Source organism: Ips typographus, linkage group LG9 (genome assembly GCF_016097725.1).
Source record: "Ips typographus isolate SLU linkage group LG9, UJ_Ityp_2.0, whole genome shotgun sequence".
In the NCBI taxonomy this organism is placed as follows: domain Eukaryota; kingdom Metazoa; phylum Arthropoda; class Insecta; order Coleoptera; family Curculionidae; genus Ips; species Ips typographus.
Window position 1 is genome coordinate 888,530 of NC_138430.1, and position 20,563 is coordinate 909,092.

The following is a 20,563-nucleotide window of genomic DNA, read 5'->3' on the forward strand; positions in this document are numbered from 1 at the left end:
AGTTAAACGAGACGTGCCTTTATTACTTTAATAAACGCCTTTACCGAGATCTTGTTTTAGAGGTAGAATCAAACCACTTGGTAGAAAAATATAATTTAATAACTAAATAACAGTTAAAAGTAATTGACAAAATGGTTAGTTTATCATCTTAGTGAATCGGAATAAAACCTTCAACATAATTCCCAAAAGTAGCACTTTAAACATTACCTTTTACATGCACAAAATATTACAATAATAAATCTATACTTACATTAGTTAAACAATTATGAGGGCAGCTTCATGGAGGGTTTGGCACTCGCGATTTATTATAGCTTAAGATATGGTTTACTATTTAATTATTTTGTAAACCCGGTGCGGGTTGCAGAATTCAGGACGACTACATTCTGTGGCGTGAGCGGAGTCTTCTGGCTAGGTACTGCCTTCTCCGACGTGGGGCACAGCAAAACTAGATTGATTGGAATGAACGTTATCTATAAAAAGGGTAAACTGAATACTAACGCTGACGCCTTGTCACGGATAGAAATTCATGTTAAAGAAACCCAAGACACTGAAGCATTTGATATCGACAAGTATGTAAATGATGTTTACAACGATCATATGGCACCTAGTACAAGTTACGATTTGGATCGGATTTCTGTTATCGCTCAACCGGACGACGAGCAGCCGTGTATCCCTGACGATGATAATAACACCGTTCATACAAATGCTGATCAAGATCCTGTAGTTGGTATTCCGATTTCAGAAACTGCTGTTAATTATGGTGCAAACTAGGGATGGGATAAATTAACCGGTTAAACTAATAACCGGTTGTTTATTACCAGTTAATCCGTTAAAACACGGTTATTTTTTAAAGTCGGTTTAACCTAATAATCGGTTATTAAAAGCAATAACCGGACACAGGTTATTTTATTTAAATATTTTAATTTCACATTTTGTCCATATTATTAGTATCAATTGTCATCCAATTTGAATTTTCTGAAAAACACCTTCTTGGATTTCTGTTTCCCTAAAGAAGAGGCTGATTAAATAGTATCTTAATATTCCTAATCAAATTCGGCTATATGAAGTGTCTTTAGGCATATTTTGGCGGCAGTATTAACCTGAGTTTTAAGCTGTAGTAACATAGGCCATCTTGTTTTATCAGAATGGGTTAAAATGAGAAAGACATTGTAAACACTCTAGTAAACACTCACGCCAAAATACTTCTTTTGTCAACACTCAACTCAACAGTGGCAACTGACAGCTTTCAGAAGGGAGACAGTTGACAGTGTTGACACTTGAGAGTGACTGGACTGACACTACTGACAGTGACTACTGACTAGTGACTGGTTGTTTGGTTGTGTTGTATTTGTATTGGCGTTTCCTGTTTCCCGCGTTTCAAATGTTTCAATGGTTTCATAGTGTCATTTCAAGATAAGAGAAAGAGATACGCTAGAGATATTTATGAATTTTCAGTATTCACAATATATTTTATCATTCATTTCATTTGTTTTTATTGTGAGTTTGTGTGCCCTCATTCTATAGGTAAGTATTACAAGTGGTGCAAATTTTTAGTTTGGGTTGTAGTACTTGCATCATAGGGTATATAGGTTATGGGGGTATGGTGATGGTCACTTGTTATGTTTCCTCTAGAATTGAAGATTCGGGGACAGCTTGAACTCCTTGAACTGATTGGTTTTGGTTTAGTTTTTGGCCGCACGTTCTAACTACATAAAATGTCTAGTAAAAAAAGCGAAGTTTGGGATTATTTTACTAAACGAGCTAACAATGCAGCAGTTTGTAACTTATGTGGAAAAATGTATAAAATGGGTGGTGGAACAACTAATTTAAAAAACCACCTTTTCCACAAACATTCTTCACTATCAGCCAAGCTGCAGAAAATGTGTCCCTCCACATCAGGAAAGTTAAAAAAACCAGCTGAAAAGCCTGCCATTGTTGAAGATGTGCAATCAGATACAGACACAGATACAGACGCCTTAACAATGTCAAGTATGGATAAGGTAAAATCACATACTTTACATATCTATCTTTTTGTGATTTAATTCCTTTTTATAAATAGGAATCTGTAATATCCAATAGTTCCCAGAAGTCCCAGAACACATACAACAAGGATTCTGATATGGATTCATCCAGAGATTCAGAAACTACTATTGCTGGCTCAAGTGGTATAGCCTCATCATCGAGAGCTTCATCAGTGTTAAGTAACTTTTTAGTACAACCTACTATATCACACATCTTCAACCACCAAAGAAGTTATGAAAGTAAGCATGTTGCATATAAGTCCAATTCAAGTTACAATATCTTATTATTTATTTTTAAGGAGGTGGCAAAAAAAATGTTTCAATTACTCAGGCATTAATTTATATGATCTGTAAAGATAACATGCCCTTAAATTGTACTGAGAGAGAAGGCTTGACCAAGTTTCTACATGTTGTTGTTCCTTTATATTTACCTCCAAGTAGAAAAACTGTAATTATAATTGCCTTAATTTTTATTTCCTCAATACTATAGTTAGTTTATATCTTTGTAGATTACTACCCTTATTGAACAAAAATATATTACTCTGCAGAAAATTGTCTGCACGAAACTAACTGATATAAAAAGTGTTGCTATTACTACTGACATAGCCACTGTAATGAATGCCACACGCAGTTTTATTGTTTTAACCTTACATTACATTGGTGAGTTTCTTGAAGTAGATAAGTCAAAATTCATATTATAATTAAAGGTTCTGTATGGTATGAATTCTGTATATGTTCTAGATGAAGACAAAGGAGCTATGAAGTGCATGAATCTTGGAGTAAGAAACCTTATACCACATCATACTGGTCCACATATTTGTGAAGATTTGAGTCAGATGATAAATGAATGGAAAATTCCCACTTCAAAAATAGTTTCAGCTACAACTGATAATGGAGCAAATATTGTTTGTGGTGTAAAATTATTGCTATCTGGATCTACCACCGATGACAGTTCAGAAAGTGAAAATCAATCACAAAATGACAGGCATGTGCCCTGTTTTGCACACATTATAAATTTAATTGTGTCAAAAGCCCTAGGGAGTGAAAAGAATAAAAACATTGTTCATATAATTGAGAAGATCAAGGGAATTGTGGCTTTCTTTAAGCACAGTAATATAGCACAAGATATGTTGCGCGAGGAGCAAAGAAAAGAAGGAAAGAGTGATGGAACTTTTTTATATTTGATTCAAGAGATAGCAACACGCTGGAATTCAACTTTTTATTGTCTTGAAAGATTTGTGTTACTGTCAGGTCATGTGGGCAAAATTCTTCTTTCACCAGTGCACAAAAAACCTCCTGCCATGTTAACACCATCTGAGATTGCAACAATTGAGAAATGTCTTCAATTGCTTAGACCATTCGAGGCAGTCACAAAAGACATATCCGGAGATAAATATGTTTCAGGAAGTCTAGTAATTCCGCTTGCAAATTGTTTAAGAACTTCTTTTGACCGAATATGCATTAGTAATGCTGAAGTGGAATTAATTCAGAAAGAATTAAAAATTCAAATGGTAAAGAGACTAACTCCACTGGAATCTAATACTCTTTTGTCCGCAGCTACAATACTGGACCCCAGGTTTAAAAAGATACATTTTGCATCACCCATAAATGCGGCAAATGCTATTCGTGTTGTGAGTAATGAAATTAAAAAGGAATTAAGAAAGCAAGGATCCGGTAGTCCCCCTCAAGCTGGCACTTCTAGTTCTAACTCAACTTCAACAAGAACGTCATGTGGAGACATATGGAGTATTCATGACGAATTTGCTGCGATTCAAAATCAAAATCTTGAGGATGTTGGAGGCCATGGAGGCAGTCAACAAGGACTTCCAAGTGAATTAAAACTTTATCTCAATCAACCAATCCAACCAAGAGATCGGGACCCGTTGGAATATTGGAAGAACAGCAAGAATGCTTTTCCAGGGACCTACCAAGTTGCCTTAAAATATCTGACCGTATTGGGTGCTTCGGTGCCATCAGAGCGACTAGTTTCACTATTAAACAATGTCTGTACTGATCAAAGAAGTCGTCTGACTCCAAAGCACTCTGATCAGTTGGTTTTCTTAGGATCGTTAGACGATGAATATTGGGAAATTTAATATTGATTTTTCCAATATGTATTAATCATCGTCTAAGGACCCGAAAGGTTTTATTTTATTTATGTACCGGAAATCGGAAATGTGGATTTTTTTAAATAAAAATGTTAAAACACTTTATTTAACAGTTATTTTATTAACCGGTTAATTTTGAACAGGTTAACCGATTTCAGTTAAACCTTTAGAGGGAATAACCGGTTAATCATTAACCGGTTATTTTTTAATAACCTCCCACTGCAAACCAAATAATAATCCAAAAGGTATTTCATTCACCCGCTAAACACAGAATTCTCTGAAAACGATTTTGAAAAAAGTGTCATAACATTCATTAAGGAAGCTGTTGTACCAAATAAACTTTATTACCTGTATTTTGAAGATCCCCATATTTTTGAACCATTCGCTGAAGTAATAAGAAAAACCTTTAAGTGGCCATCTCTTAAATTCTTACGTTGGACAATTGCAATTTATGGACTCTTGATCCTGCTGGTCATCTACATTGTCATAAGGAAACTAAACCTGATAAATTGCAGTAAGAAGACCATGATGGAAGAAAATCCTAAGGAAATGGAGCTACCACGTGATGTTCAACTACCCCGTCAAGCCGTATAGTTGAAGCTTCCAGGGGAGGAGTTACGAGGCACCCTTTTACGTAAAATGCAAGTTAAAGCAAATACTTAGGTATCGCTGAATAGACATAATATTGTTCTCGGGAGTGTTTGTGTTAGATTTAGATTCAGTCAGAGCTTAACATTAAAACTAGTTAGACGTATTACGTATTATTATTTTAGTATATTTTCTAATAAAGCTTAAGTTAATTATTTTTAAAAAGGTATTTTGCAACACCGGTTTCGTAATTCGTGTTTAATCTAAATTTTAGTTTACGAAATGGCTGGTCACCTGTGAATTCTTTTAGAAAATCTGTTCAAATTATTGCCCAAGTATTCAAAACATTTTTTGGATCATTTACATATTTATGATACCAAACTTGTGCTGGTCCGTCCAAATAATTATTAAAATATGAAATCTTTAAAAAATAAGTCCAGTTGTTTAATCTTGCGGACTTTTCACTCACAATAAGAAAAATCAAAAATTTTTTTTCTGGTTTAAAAATTCACTTTTTTTTTTAACATTGTTTTTCATCTGCCTGAAACAACTCTACCAAACGGCGTTCTGAAATACGGCAAATTCTACCAAATGTCATTCTGACACAAAATCGGCACCTACACCAAATGTCATACGGAGACCGTTTTACAACACAGTGTTCACTCGATTGGAAGAGAGAGCTGCTTGGTAGCTATTGCTTCTGGCAATCTCATGCAGGGACTCACGGTACATGATTTCCAAGCCCCTTTTAGCACACAAGCAGCTGTCAAAATTGCTGAGGAGATTGTCACAAGGCAACGTGCCAATCAGAACTTGACAGTGGCTAGTACTAATGCGGCACAGGCAGGACAATTGACTGATTTATGGATGGCCTCAGAACAAACACAGCCCATTGACCAAGAGGTTGCCATGCAAAAAGTTTTAACCATCTTGCTCCGACATCCTCCAAAAAGAAATCGCATTCAAGCCTATTATACCTATATGCTGAATAATCTGAGACAAGAGCAGCATGCAGCTTACTCCATCACAGCTGACGAGTGCCGCGCTCGGTTAAGAGTCGTGGATGATCAACACTTCAATATCCAACTACCTGCAGAAGTGCATCCTCAAAAGTTAAGGGCTATAGAAATTGGTGCTAATCGTGCCATCACTGATTTCCTTGTCGAAGATGATATTAAACGTATCTTCCAGGGAATGAGCAATATTGACAATAATGCTGTTATCATACCTGCCTTAGCAGAAGTTACAGTTATACCAGAGGACCAGATTGCTAACGTGTGGTCAGCACTTGGGGTTGATGACATCACACAGTATTTTCACATCATGGGAGACATTGAACTTGAGGATGTTTTCGTAAGAATGACAGCTTCTTTGATCACAAGTCTGCTTAACCTGACAAAAAGTGGGAATGTCACCGAGCGCTATCTGGATAGGAGGATTGACCAACTCGCTACAGAGTTTCAAGCCCAGAATCTTAATTTACATATTAATTCTGAGATCATCTCGGCCTATGCAAAAATGTTCCCAATAACCAACCTGACAGCAGATTATGTGTGCAAGGTGCTATCCACCTATTACACAATATTCAAGGAAATTGATGTAGGTCCTGTAACCTGGATGATTGAGCAGTCTGCAGCTTCTAATGTTTCTGCTGCTTTGGCAATAGCAGAGATGATTAGAAAGAACCAATGTGCCATGTACCAGAGGCTTAAAATACTTTTGGGTAGTGATCAATTTGCTCAATGGGCAGGTGTAGTTGGGCACCTTATGTATGACAGATTTGCATCCATTGTGGCACCCCCAATTACTGTTCAAAAGTATGCTGACCTTGCGTGCATTGGCATTTTTGTGGAGTTCGGAATGTCACGTCCCGGTCTGAACGCTGGTGGTTATAAAGGTACTCCGGATAAGCAGGCTAAATGGAGCAAGGCCAATCTGGACAGGATGGCTTTATGCATAAGAGACCAAAGCATCTTGGAGGTGGAAGACATCATGAGCATTAAAAACGCACTTGCCAGTGCTGCAGGAGGACATCGGGTTGTGGAAGCAGAGGGAGAAATTTTCCTGATTCCTAAGCAAAATAGACCTAACAATCTGGCAGAAGCCCAAGCAGCTCCTGAAGCCCCCCAGCAACAGCAAGGCCAAGGGCCTCTCGCAGCAAGACAGCAAGCCGACCGAGACATGATGAACCGTATCAACCAACTAATTGACGCTGCCGATGGTGATAATCAGCCAGCTAGAGCTGGTTGGCCACGTTTGGTTAGGGGTGCTCCACCTGGCACAGTAAAGTTGTCCATGTTTGAGGCTGCACAATTGGTGAAGACATACCAGCTCGACAGTCAATGGATGGATGATATTAATTATGTGGCTGATCAAATGTCCCTGATTTCGAGAGAAGAAGTGTTGCCGGTAATGCAAGACAATATGGTCACTTCTACGCAACGTAGGAAGGAAGTTCCTTTAGCATTTCGTGATGCACTGATCAGACTAGGATTCGATGTGCCACCAAAATGGACTAGAGCTCCAAACCCAATACCAGCAGTCCATGTAGATCTGAACGATCATAGATACAACGCCTATGTCAGGACATTCTGGCCAACTCGTGAAGAGCAGCAAGTCAATCAGGATCTACCCGGCACCTCCACCAAATGTCATGTTTAACTTGTAAAGCCCTTTTGGCCCAACAAGTTAAACGAGACGTGCCTTTATTACTTTAATAAACGCCTTTACCGAGATCTTGTTTTAGAGGTAGAATCAAACCACTTGGTAGAAAAATATAATTTAATAACTAAATAACAGTTAAAAGTAATTGACAAAATGGTTAGTTTATCATCTTAGTGAATCGGAATAAAACCTTCAACATAATTCCCAAAAGTAGCACTTTAAACATTACCTTTTACATGCACAAAATATTACAATAATAAATCTATACTTACATTAGTTAAACAATTATGAGGGCAGCTTCATGGAGGGTTTGGCACTCGCGATTTATTATAGCTTAAGATATGGTTTACTATTTAATTATTTTGTAAACCCGGTGCGGGTTGCAGAATTCAGGACGACTACATTCTGTGGCGTGAGCGGAGTCTTCTGGCTAGGTACTGCCTTCTCCGACGTGGGGCACAGCAAAACTAGATTGATTGGAATGAACGTTATCTATAAAAAGGGTAAACTGAATACTAACGCTGACGCCTTGTCACGGATAGAAATTCATGTTAAAGAAACCCAAGACACTGAAGCATTTGATATCGACAAGTATGTAAATGATGTTTACAACGATCATATGGCACCTAGTACAAGTTACGATTTGGATCGGATTTCTGTTATCGCTCAACCGGACGACGAGCAGCCGTGTATCCCTGACGATGATAATAACACCGTTCATACAAATGCTGATCAAGATCCTGTAGTTGGTATTCCGATTTCAGAAACTGCTGTTAATTATGGTGCAAACTAGGGATGGGATAAATTAACCGGTTAAACTAATAACCGGTTGTTTATTACCAGTTAATCCGTTAAAACACGGTTATTTTTTAAAGTCGGTTTAACCTAATAATCGGTTATTAAAAGCAATAACCGGACACAGGTTATTTTATTTAAATATTTTAATTTCACATTTTGTCCATATTATTAGTATCAATTGTCATCCAATTTGAATTTTCTGAAAAACACCTTCTTGGATTTCTGTTTCCCTAAAGAAGAGGCTGATTAAATAGTATCTTAATATTCCTAATCAAATTCGGCTATATGAAGTGTCTTTAGGCATATTTTGGCGGCAGTATTAACCTGAGTTTTAAGCTGTAGTAACATAGGCCATCTTGTTTTATCAGAATGGGTTAAAATGAGAAAGACATTGTAAACACTCTAGTAAACACTCACGCCAAAATACTTCTTTTGTCAACACTCAACTCAACAGTGGCAACTGACAGCTTTCAGAAGGGAGACAGTTGACAGTGTTGACACTTGAGAGTGACTGGACTGACACTACTGACAGTGACTACTGACTAGTGACTGGTTGTTTGGTTGTGTTGTATTTGTATTGGCGTTTCCTGTTTCCCGCGTTTCAAATGTTTCAATGGTTTCATAGTGTCATTTCAAGATAAGAGAAAGAGATACGCTAGAGATATTTATGAATTTTCAGTATTCACAATATATTTTATCATTCATTTCATTTGTTTTTATTGTGAGTTTGTGTGCCCTCATTCTATAGGTAAGTATTACAAGTGGTGCAAATTTTTAGTTTGGGTTGTAGTACTTGCATCATAGGGTATATAGGTTATGGGGGTATGGTGATGGTCACTTGTTATGTTTCCTCTAGAATTGAAGATTCGGGGACAGCTTGAACTCCTTGAACTGATTGGTTTTGGTTTAGTTTTTGGCCGCACGTTCTAACTACATAAAATGTCTAGTAAAAAAAGCGAAGTTTGGGATTATTTTACTAAACGAGCTAACAATGCAGCAGTTTGTAACTTATGTGGAAAAATGTATAAAATGGGTGGTGGAACAACTAATTTAAAAAACCACCTTTTCCACAAACATTCTTCACTATCAGCCAAGCTGCAGAAAATGTGTCCCTCCACATCAGGAAAGTTAAAAAAACCAGCTGAAAAGCCTGCCATTGTTGAAGATGTGCAATCAGATACAGACACAGATACAGACGCCTTAACAATGTCAAGTATGGATAAGGTAAAATCACATACTTTACATATCTATCTTTTTGTGATTTAATTCCTTTTTATAAATAGGAATCTGTAATATCCAATAGTTCCCAGAAGTCCCAGAACACATACAACAAGGATTCTGATATGGATTCATCCAGAGATTCAGAAACTACTATTGCTGGCTCAAGTGGTATAGCCTCATCATCGAGAGCTTCATCAGTGTTAAGTAACTTTTTAGTACAACCTACTATATCACACATCTTCAACCACCAAAGAAGTTATGAAAGTAAGCATGTTGCATATAAGTCCAATTCAAGTTACAATATCTTATTATTTATTTTTAAGGAGGTGGCAAAAAAAATGTTTCAATTACTCAGGCATTAATTTATATGATCTGTAAAGATAACATGCCCTTAAATTGTACTGAGAGAGAAGGCTTGACCAAGTTTCTACATGTTGTTGTTCCTTTATATTTACCTCCAAGTAGAAAAACTGTAATTATAATTGCCTTAATTTTTATTTCCTCAATACTATAGTTAGTTTATATCTTTGTAGATTACTACCCTTATTGAACAAAAATATATTACTCTGCAGAAAATTGTCTGCACGAAACTAACTGATATAAAAAGTGTTGCTATTACTACTGACATAGCCACTGTAATGAATGCCACACGCAGTTTTATTGTTTTAACCTTACATTACATTGGTGAGTTTCTTGAAGTAGATAAGTCAAAATTCATATTATAATTAAAGGTTCTGTATGGTATGAATTCTGTATATGTTCTAGATGAAGACAAAGGAGCTATGAAGTGCATGAATCTTGGAGTAAGAAACCTTATACCACATCATACTGGTCCACATATTTGTGAAGATTTGAGTCAGATGATAAATGAATGGAAAATTCCCACTTCAAAAATAGTTTCAGCTACAACTGATAATGGAGCAAATATTGTTTGTGGTGTAAAATTATTGCTATCTGGATCTACCACCGATGACAGTTCAGAAAGTGAAAATCAATCACAAAATGACAGGCATGTGCCCTGTTTTGCACACATTATAAATTTAATTGTGTCAAAAGCCCTAGGGAGTGAAAAGAATAAAAACATTGTTCATATAATTGAGAAGATCAAGGGAATTGTGGCTTTCTTTAAGCACAGTAATATAGCACAAGATATGTTGCGCGAGGAGCAAAGAAAAGAAGGAAAGAGTGATGGAACTTTTTTATATTTGATTCAAGAGATAGCAACACGCTGGAATTCAACTTTTTATTGTCTTGAAAGATTTGTGTTACTGTCAGGTCATGTGGGCAAAATTCTTCTTTCACCAGTGCACAAAAAACCTCCTGCCATGTTAACACCATCTGAGATTGCAACAATTGAGAAATGTCTTCAATTGCTTAGACCATTCGAGGCAGTCACAAAAGACATATCCGGAGATAAATATGTTTCAGGAAGTCTAGTAATTCCGCTTGCAAATTGTTTAAGAACTTCTTTTGACCGAATATGCATTAGTAATGCTGAAGTGGAATTAATTCAGAAAGAATTAAAAATTCAAATGGTAAAGAGACTAACTCCACTGGAATCTAATACTCTTTTGTCCGCAGCTACAATACTGGACCCCAGGTTTAAAAAGATACATTTTGCATCACCCATAAATGCGGCAAATGCTATTCGTGTTGTGAGTAATGAAATTAAAAAGGAATTAAGAAAGCAAGGATCCGGTAGTCCCCCTCAAGCTGGCACTTCTAGTTCTAACTCAACTTCAACAAGAACGTCATGTGGAGACATATGGAGTATTCATGACGAATTTGCTGCGATTCAAAATCAAAATCTTGAGGATGTTGGAGGCCATGGAGGCAGTCAACAAGGACTTCCAAGTGAATTAAAACTTTATCTCAATCAACCAATCCAACCAAGAGATCGGGACCCGTTGGAATATTGGAAGAACAGCAAGAATGCTTTTCCAGGGACCTACCAAGTTGCCTTAAAATATCTGACCGTATTGGGTGCTTCGGTGCCATCAGAGCGACTAGTTTCACTATTAAACAATGTCTGTACTGATCAAAGAAGTCGTCTGACTCCAAAGCACTCTGATCAGTTGGTTTTCTTAGGATCGTTAGACGATGAATATTGGGAAATTTAATATTGATTTTTCCAATATGTATTAATCATCGTCTAAGGACCCGAAAGGTTTTATTTTATTTATGTACCGGAAATCGGAAATGTGGATTTTTTTAAATAAAAATGTTAAAACACTTTATTTAACAGTTATTTTATTAACCGGTTAATTTTGAACAGGTTAACCGATTTCAGTTAAACCTTTAGAGGGAATAACCGGTTAATCATTAACCGGTTATTTTTTAATAACCTCCCACTGCAAACCAAATAATAATCCAAAAGGTATTTCATTCACCCGCTAAACACAGAATTCTCTGAAAACGATTTTGAAAAAAGTGTCATAACATTCATTAAGGAAGCTGTTGTACCAAATAAACTTTATTACCTGTATTTTGAAGATCCCCATATTTTTGAACCATTCGCTGAAGTAATAAGAAAAACCTTTAAGTGGCCATCTCTTAAATTCTTACGTTGTCTCAAAAAATTAATTGATGTTACGGATAAAAACGACATCAAAGAGATAATTCAAAATTATCATGAAAGTAAATCTAACCACCGCGGCATCGAAGAAACGATTAAACGTTTAAGAGAAAGGTATTACTGGCCCGAATTAAAACAATCTGTTCAAACTTATATAAATGATGGAGATTTGTATAAGAAGTAAATATGAGAGAACCCCAGTCGAAATCCCAATGAATGTGACTCCAACTGCATCAAGACCTTTTGAAATTATTCACCTTGACACCTATACTTTTGAAAAAAACAAATTTCTGACAATTATTGACAGTTTCTCGAAATATGCACAAGCATATCATTTAAATTCACTTGCTTCTGTGGAAATTGTTGATAAGCTTTTAATATTCTTTTCTCACCATGGAATACCCAAACTAATAATTGTCGACAATGGCACCGAATTTAAAAATTCAGTGGAGACAGAATTATTAACCTTGCACAAGATTAAAGTACATTTTTGTTCCCCAATCACCCAGAATCAAATGGAGTTATAGAAAGATTACATTCAACTCTTGCTGAACACATTAGATTACTTAATAATCAAAATTATTCAGCCGCTCCGATGGAACAAAAAATGATTTATGCCATACTTGCGTATAATCATACCATTCACTCTAGTACTAATCTAAAACCAATTGATATTATACAAGGACACGTAACCTCAAATGACATTTTTGACCTAAAATTAGATCAAATCCTTGTCAATGATTATGTCAATTTGTCTTAAAAATATCCATTCTTTTTAAGATTTATTTTTTCTTTTTTTTTTGTGTGCGTAAATTAAAAAATTATAAGGGATGCTAGGGTAATTCAGGTAAAAAAAAAGGTAGAGAATTGTCAATTGTTGACTTGAGATTGATGTCATTACTTTAGAATACGATTTAGTCACGAATTTTGAGCTGAAAACCGAAGAAAAACGCGGAAACGATAATACGGTTGACGAGTTATCGCGTGGTGAATTTGGTTTTTCTTCCCTGCTTGTTTTTTTGGACAATACTTTGGCTGTGCCCTGATCGTACCCCAGTGCTGGCGTCAAATGAGGAGTTTTGGACGATCGGTTTGAGGTGAACTGGATAGGCCGAGATCTGAAGTACTACACACTGGTACACGACGATACCGACAGTGGTGCCAAAGAAAGCAGATGAGGAGAGGTCCGTCATTGTGATTGACACATAGGAGGGACTCTTTCAATTTAAACAGTGAACCTGAGCCTAAATTAACAATTTCAGAGACTGTAAGTAGTAGATAAGTTGTTTAATCTATTTAGGGATTGTTTGACAGGATGTAAATTTAATTACAGTAGTGATTATTGAACAGTCGCCTGTGTTAGAAATTAGCTAGTAAATTAAGTTAGATTCGCGGTAGGTAATTATAGTTAGGTTTAGTTATTTCCCCTTGGAAAAATAACTTGGCATCCCTTTGGGTTATAAAGATCAGTTTTTTGTAAATTCTTTTTGATTTTTATTTTTCTTCAATTTAACTTAAATCAAAGAATGGATAAAAATGAAGATAATCACTCTCGAGAAAGTTTAGATGATATAATTATGCGAATAGATAAAAGTCCAACTGTTCAGGAACGGAGACCTTCGGAACGACCTAGTCCCGAGAGTGATTCTCGTAACATGGCATCCCTGGTGGGGAATCAAGGGAATTCCCAAAGCGAGTATAGTAAAGACTCGAGTTGTCGAGCTCACGGCTTGGATAGAGTTGACAGGGACAAATCAGATGAAGTAGTTAGGCAGGTAGATAGCTTAGATACAAACATTTTGCTAGCAAGGGCAATTCAAGAATTAACAGCAAATTTAGAGTTAATTAAAACTGGTGGAAAGCATACTGTACTTTCAAGCTTTGAAGGAGCCACTCATGAGGATCCGAAAGGGTTTATTAGGGAAATGTCTCAATATTTTGAAAACGTTGGTATTACTGATAGTCATGAGCAGGTTAAAAAAATTTTAGAACGTTTGAGGGGAAGAGCCGCAAAGTGGGGGACCAGGTTTAAGCTTTATCCTGTAGGATTCGGAGAATTTAGTCGCAAATTTTTAGAATTCTTTGACGGTCATGCGGTAAAAATTGAACTAACTACCAGAATTTACAGCGAAAAACAGGGTCAAAAGGAGAGTACAGAAGACTTCATCGCTAGGAAAAGAGGACTGGCAGCAAGGATTGATCAATTTGATTTCAATAATGAAGAGTCGTTGATCAGTATTATTTTGATGGCGTTACGACCTGAGATAAAATCGAGATTGAGAGGACTCCATTTCAGAACTTTAGAACAGTTGGAAGTGGCGGCTGTACAGGTGGAAATGGACTTGGAAGAATTATCAGCAAACAATGCTAAACAAAAATTTACTTCTGATGTAAATAAAGCCTATCCAAAAAATCCTCAAGAACGACGAATAAATTCGGAGCAGCGGGAGAATGATCGAAGACCGATACAATGTTATATTTGTAATGGACCTCATCCGGCTCGGTACTGTTCCCAAACTATAGAACCGGGTCAGCCGCAAAGACTGGCAGCAATTGAAGAAATACCCCAGGAGCTCTTCCGAGATTCAAACCGCCAAGATGATTATGAATCTGAATGGAACGAGCCAAAAAACTACCCCAGGACCGGTACTCCCCAACAACCGAGTCCGGTCCGCAAGGCAAAGTGAATACTGCAGAGCATTCCAGACCGCAATATCTGCGGCCTATTATACCAGTAGAGTTGGGTCAAAAAGAAATAAAAACTCTATTGGATCCTGGATCTGATCTTAATCTAATAAGTTTAAGGCATTTGAATAATCCAATTATAAGTGAGAATCGGATTATGCTTAGGCTAGCTGCACAGGGGCAACAGGTACAGACTCTAGGGATGACTCGAGTTCAATTCGCGATAAAACAGGGGCAGTTTGAAATGAATTTTCATGTAGTTGAAGACTTGGGACACGATATGATCCTAGGAATGCCTTGGTTTGTAGAACAGAAAGTAGTCCTAGACTTTTATCGTAGTTGTATGAATTACGGCGAGCGTGAGCGCAACACCATATTCTGGAAAACCAAAACTTTAAATAGTTTGGGAAACGTTAAATTACCCGAAGTGAACGATGAGCGTTTCGGGAAACTACTAAGGGAATTTGTAGAAGTGTTCCAGATTGGGATGCAACAACCAACTACTCAGACTACAACTCACAGGATTCACTTGAAGAGAGATATTATCATTAATAAGAAATGTTATCCAATGGCTCCGGCAAAGAAGCGAATTTTATATGAACAAATAGATGAGATGCTCCAGGCTGGTGTGATAGAACCCTCTATTTCGCCATTCGCTTCGCCTCCAGTCTTGGTAACCCGTCCAGGAAAAAGTCCGAGATTTTGTGTAGACTACAGGGAGCTCAACAAAATAACTATGGACGAATCTTCAGGCTTACCAAGAATATCAGACGCCCTCAAAAACCTGGCCCAGGCGAAGATTTTTAGTGTTTTAGACCTCAAAAGTGGATATTGGCAGGTTCCATTAGAGCCTGCTGATAAACCAAAAACTGCTTTCACTACCCCCGACGGAACGGCCTATCAATTTACCGTAATGCCGTTTAGACTCAAAAATGCTCCGGCAACCTTCCAAAGGTTGATGGCCGGGGAGGTTCTTGTGGGTTATGTGAATAAATTTACACAGGTATACCTAGATGACGTAATTATTTACAGTGATACTGAAGAAGACCATTTGCGACACCTGAGGCTTGTTTTGGAAAGGCTAAGGATACATGGCCTTCGAGCTTCAGCGGAAAAATGTCACATAGGCCTCGAAAGTCTTGACTATCTTGGATTTCGAGTTCAGTGTGATTTCATCTTTCTTCAGAAAAAGCATTTGAGACAAGTAGAAGAATTTAAAATCCCGAAAAACCGTAAACAACTACAGGCATTTCTTGGTACCTGTGGGTGGTTAAGGGAACACATTCCGCGATATTCAGAGATTACCGCACCATTAACCGAGTTATTAAAAGGAAAGGCCAGTAGGTTGATTTGGACGGAGGTTGAGGATGTTGCCTTCGAAAGAGTGAAACAAGCAGCTGCTCAAGCTCAACCCTTACATCGACCAGACTTCAGTCAAACATTTGTGCTACAGACGGATGCCAGCCAGAATGGAATGGCGGCTGTTTTATATCAAGAACCTGAAGTGAGTAAAAAGTATATTGTATCATTTGCTAGTGCGAAGTTTAAGCCCAACGAGCGACGTCTACACGTAAACGAGCAAGAGTGCTTGGCGCTCGTTTGGGCTATCAATCATTTTCGACACTATTTAGATGATAAACCGTTTGTGGTTCGAACGGATAGTCGGTGCTTGACATGGCTAGAAAAATTTCGTGACACCAAGGCAAAACTCACCAGATGGGCTCTTCAGTTGCAAGAGTATTCTTTTGTAATCGAGCATGTTAAAGGAACGGAAAACCATCTTCCAGATTTGCTCAGCAGAAAGCCCGAAGAAATGGAATATGTAGGGGAACCGGATAACGAGCGTCTAGTGCCACCAGGAGCTGATAACAACTACAAATTGACAGAGACAATACTTAATAATCAAAACCCAGGATTATGTAACCTAGACCGGGACACTCTATATTGTAACATAAAGATTACACTAGGTGCCGTTACCCTAAGTTGCCCCGGTCTCCCCCAGTACAATGTTTGTGTCAGCAAGATTGGCGAATTGGGGTCATGATGTGGGTATAAATACTGCACCAAAAGCACGTACAGATTACCGAACTCTGGGGTCTTCCCCAGAGGGAAGTCACTGACTGATCTCTGGGTTAGTCTGGGTATGCCTATTGTGGAACTTAACGTGGAGCAGTAGGTGACCAAGTGCCACACCCTAGATCAGCCCTAGCAAAGGAAATAGTGTGGGCGCGCAGCTTAAGTTGCCGTTCCAACTTACCTCCCTTTGTTAGGTTCTTCACGTCTTTGCCGGCTCGGTGAATGCCCTCGGACCTAAGTCTAGGGTTCATTCACCACCGCTAAAGCGCTGCCCTCCGTGTTCCTTCTGCACTATAGCTTAATAAAAGTGGGTTACCTGTGGAATCCTGCGTATTCTTCCCCCTCAACCAACCCTTAACGTGACATGGTGGAGGCGCCTCGTTGGATCCCCGTCTGTTAATCCTCACATTAGCAGACACACCCTCGCAGACGCTAAACAAGGGCACAAAGAAAAAGGGAATGATTGAAGACGGTACACTTCTAGGTCCACAAAATCTGGCAGCCCGCTTCGGATAAGGTACAGAAGCTCAAGTGGAAGAAGATAAGATAAGACAAGGGCCAGAAGGGTAAGGAAGAAACATAGCGAAAACACAATGATAGGTTGTGGAAGAAAAAGGGCTAGCCTGCAGGTCCACAGTTGCTTGAACTGAGTAGGGCAATGTCAAGAGGGGCCTGTAGGACGCTCTAAGAAGGCAACATTTTTATAGCAGCATTAGCAGCACATTATTTTGGTATTATATTGGGTATGGTAAAAGGCAAATTTTCTTAATTAGGTTTCATAGAATAGGTGTATAGTTAGCGCAATTATTTATTTACAATATCTTGATTTCTAGGCCAGTGTCGCGATCCCTGACCTAAGTGTAGGTATGTGATGACCTAGCAAATTCGTGCAATTATGAAGTTCTAGGTTACAACAACAAAGTGTACTGGTTTACATAATGATTTTATTTATGTTTTAAGAGATGTATGGCAAACAAAGTAATGATTGGAATCTTGTTTTATTTTTTTTAGGGTCAACCTGGCAATCTGGTTGCGTCTATCGATCAACTGCTACAGCCTTGTTGAAAAGCGAACTAGCCTTATGCCTTGGAGAAGCCGACATCTTCAGATGGGTCCCGCCACGACGGTTCTACTTACACCCGTGTGCACCCGAAGTCTTTAATAAGTCGAGCTGAAGAAGCATCTCCAAATGGGCTGACGTTAATTAGGAAGAAATATACATGTCCAAGGATAGGTGTGCTAAAGGAGCACGCAAAAGGACACAATATGAAGAAATGAAGCTAAGCGATGAAGTTTGCCGCTTAGAGAATACAGTGCCAAGAGAGGGCCCTACGATGAAATGAAGCCTAGGTGAAGCGTTTCCACTTAGACGTTGGTGCCAAAGAAGGGTACAATGAGCAATTTAAGTGAATTTTGCTTAATAAGGAAGGCAATAAGATAGACGCAACAGCAAGGTTGAAAGGTGACCCAATGTAACATTTGTGATATTTTAAAGTACACCCCTATCTCTCGCAAGCATTAAGAATAGGACTATATTAAGCTATTATATTGTAATCTGGTGAAGAAATAAAGGACTCGTTCCACCACCTTTATACACCCTATAGCATTTAAGATTAACATTAGTATATGTAGACTTTATGTATAAGTTTCGCTTTTAGTGTTCGGGGCGAACACTTTCTAGGGGAGGGGCATGTAACATAAAGATTACACTAGGTGCCGTTACCCTAAGTTGCCCCGGTCTCCCCCAGTACAATGTTTGTGTCAGCAAGATTGGCGAATTGGGGTCATGATGTGGGTATAAATACTGCACCAAAAGCACGTACAGATTACCGAACTCTGGGGTCTTCCCCAGAGGGAAGTCACTGACTGATCTCTGGGTTAGTCTGGGTATGCCTATTGTAGAACTTAACGTGGAGCAGTAGGTGACCAAGTGCCACACCCTAGATCAGCCCTAGCAAAGGAAATAGTGTGGGCGCGCAGCTTAAGTTGCCGTTCCAACTTACCTCCCTTTGTTAGGTTCTTCACGTCTTTGCCGGCTCGGTGAATGCCCTCGGACCTAAGTCTAGGGTTCATTCACCACCGCTAAAGCGCTGCCCTCCGTGTTCCTTCTGCACTATAGCTTAATAAAAGTGGGTTACCTGTGGAATCCTGCGTATTCTTCCCCCTCAACCAACCCTTAACGTGACAATATGATAGAGTGACGCAAGAGCAAAAAAAAGTGGAACACATTGTCAACACCATAGCAACCATCTTAGCCCTCAGAGAAAGCAATGAGATACTTAAGCCGGCGCAAGAAAGATTAATGAGAAGATTTACTGTAGAAGAAGGCCTTCTTTGGAGAAGACATCCCGAAGGTGACCGACTCGTGGTCCCTCGGAAACTGATTGAACAAGTGATACACACTTTTCATGACGTGGAACATGCCGCTCATCCTGGAACTGCGGAAACTAGTCGAAAAATTAGCAAATATTATTTCTGGGAATACATGCACCGAGATGTTGGTCGATATATCGCCAATTGTATTATTTGTAGCATCGCCAAGACTGTTCAACGTCAGAGTGTAGCCCCCCAGAGACCACGGTTACCGAAGTTTCCATGGGAAATGGTGTCTGTGGACGTACTTGGACTTAATCCAGAAGCGAAACGGACCCACAACAAATATATTGTTTTGGTTGAAGACGTGTTTTCTAAGTGGGTGGAAGCGTTTACTTTTAAAACAGTGGAAGCCAAGAAAATCGTCAATGTATTAGAACGAGAAATTTATCCACGATATGGAGTCCAGCGGTTTATAGTAACGGATAATGGAGGTGTTTTTATTAGTAAGTTGATAAACAAATCGTGTGATCGACACAAAGTAACACAGCTCTATAGTGCGGCTTGAACGAGTGAGTGGAGAAAAGTCCAACATCGACTCAACTCCGGGAACTGTAGAGTTAAGTGCCTCGGATTCCTCCAACAATGTTCCTCTAGGATTAGCAGTTAAGTGCCTGGGATTCCTTCAACAAGGTTCCTCTAGGATTAGCAGTTAAGTGCCTGGGATTCCTCCAACAAGGTTCCTATAGGATAGCAGTAAGCAACTACATATAGAAGATTAATTATCCAGCATCCATTCGAGAATGATAAAGTTCATCATCGCCGAAATCTTATTGTAAGTGACTTCCTTTTTCCATTTTCTATTTTTCCTATGATACAGCTCGAATTTAATTTATCTTTATAGTTTATGTCTGACATTGAAGCTATTTTCTGAATTATCACAACTAAATCTAACAAGTAGAAACGTTTTATCTTCTACGCGTATTGAACAAGAACAATCTGAATATTTAAATATTTTAAGTGAAACACTTTCAAACATTCAAGAAGTAAGTGAATCTAATAAGATGAGTAGAGACATTAGCTTACTTAGATATCAAGCAGACAACATACCCGGTCCCCCATCAGTTCTTGCGAAAACTTGTTACGTAATTTTCAAAATGCTGAAAATCCAGCAGATCCATTAAATGTTATATTGTTTCATACCATCTTAGGTAAATTACGTGGCAGGGCCGCTGATTTAATTGGTACTAGATCCAAATTAAATAAAATAAATTAATTCATGGAATGCTTTAAAAAGAGCTTTAAATTTAACTTTTTCTGATCAACGTGGAATTGACTGTCTAATTCAAGATCTTATTTCACTAAAACCACAAAAGAACGAACATCCTCTTCAATTTGGCATGCGCTTACAAGATGCTCGCAGTCTCCTTTTTGCAAAATTAAGCACAAAAGTGCAGGATGAAAACGAAAAAATTATTAAAATTGCACACTATGACGATTTTGCTTTAAAAACT

At 38.2% G+C, this 20,563-nt stretch overlaps 2 protein-coding genes and 1 long non-coding RNA gene across 3 annotated transcripts; all 3 read left to right on the plus strand.

The window, feature by feature from the left end:
* The first annotated feature begins 1,693 nt into the window (after window positions 1-1,693).
* Window positions 1,694-4,234, plus strand: LOC145733567 (E3 SUMO-protein ligase ZBED1-like). Its single transcript, XM_081986461.1, has 5 exons — window positions 1,694-2,000; window positions 2,060-2,261; window positions 2,321-2,469; window positions 2,531-2,681; window positions 2,763-4,234. Exons 1-5 carry the CDS (start codon window positions 1,716-1,718, stop codon window positions 4,115-4,117), a joined length of 2,142 nt encoding a protein of 713 aa, XP_081842587.1. The 5' UTR covers window positions 1,694-1,715; the 3' UTR covers window positions 4,118-4,234.
* Window positions 4,235-9,096: 4,862 nt separating this feature from the next.
* Window positions 9,097-11,637, plus strand: LOC145733568 (E3 SUMO-protein ligase ZBED1-like). The gene is made up of 5 exons (XM_081986462.1): window positions 9,097-9,403; window positions 9,463-9,664; window positions 9,724-9,872; window positions 9,934-10,084; window positions 10,166-11,637. The coding sequence occupies exons 1-5, from the start codon at window positions 9,119-9,121 to the stop codon at window positions 11,518-11,520; spliced, it is 2,142 nt and encodes a 713-aa protein (XP_081842588.1). The 5' UTR covers window positions 9,097-9,118; the 3' UTR covers window positions 11,521-11,637.
* Window positions 11,638-16,602: 4,965 nt separating this feature from the next.
* On the plus strand, window positions 16,603-18,882 carry LOC145733596 (uncharacterized). The gene is made up of 2 exons (XR_014179234.1): window positions 16,603-17,665; window positions 18,466-18,882. It is a non-coding gene; the product is annotated as an uncharacterized LOC145733596 (long non-coding RNA).
* The last annotated feature ends 1,681 nt before the right edge of the window (window positions 18,883-20,563 follow it).

Bases quoted from the DNA above. Each gene is read 5' to 3' on its own strand.
- LOC145733567 (XM_081986461.1), top strand. From the start codon at position 1,716: ATGTCTAGTAAAAAAAGCGAAGTTTGGGATTATTTTACTAAACGAGCT. The intron at 2,470-2,530 runs GTAATTATAATT...ATATCTTTGTAG, and splicing joins TACCTCCAAGTAGAAAAACT to ATTACTACCCTTATTGAACA. The intron at 2,682-2,762 runs GTGAGTTTCTTG...TATATGTTCTAG, and splicing joins TTTAACCTTACATTACATTG to ATGAAGACAAAGGAGCTATG.
- LOC145733568 (XM_081986462.1), top strand. From the start codon at position 9,119: ATGTCTAGTAAAAAAAGCGAAGTTTGGGATTATTTTACTAAACGAGCT. The intron at 9,873-9,933 runs GTAATTATAATT...ATATCTTTGTAG, and splicing joins TACCTCCAAGTAGAAAAACT to ATTACTACCCTTATTGAACA. The intron at 10,085-10,165 runs GTGAGTTTCTTG...TATATGTTCTAG, and splicing joins TTTAACCTTACATTACATTG to ATGAAGACAAAGGAGCTATG.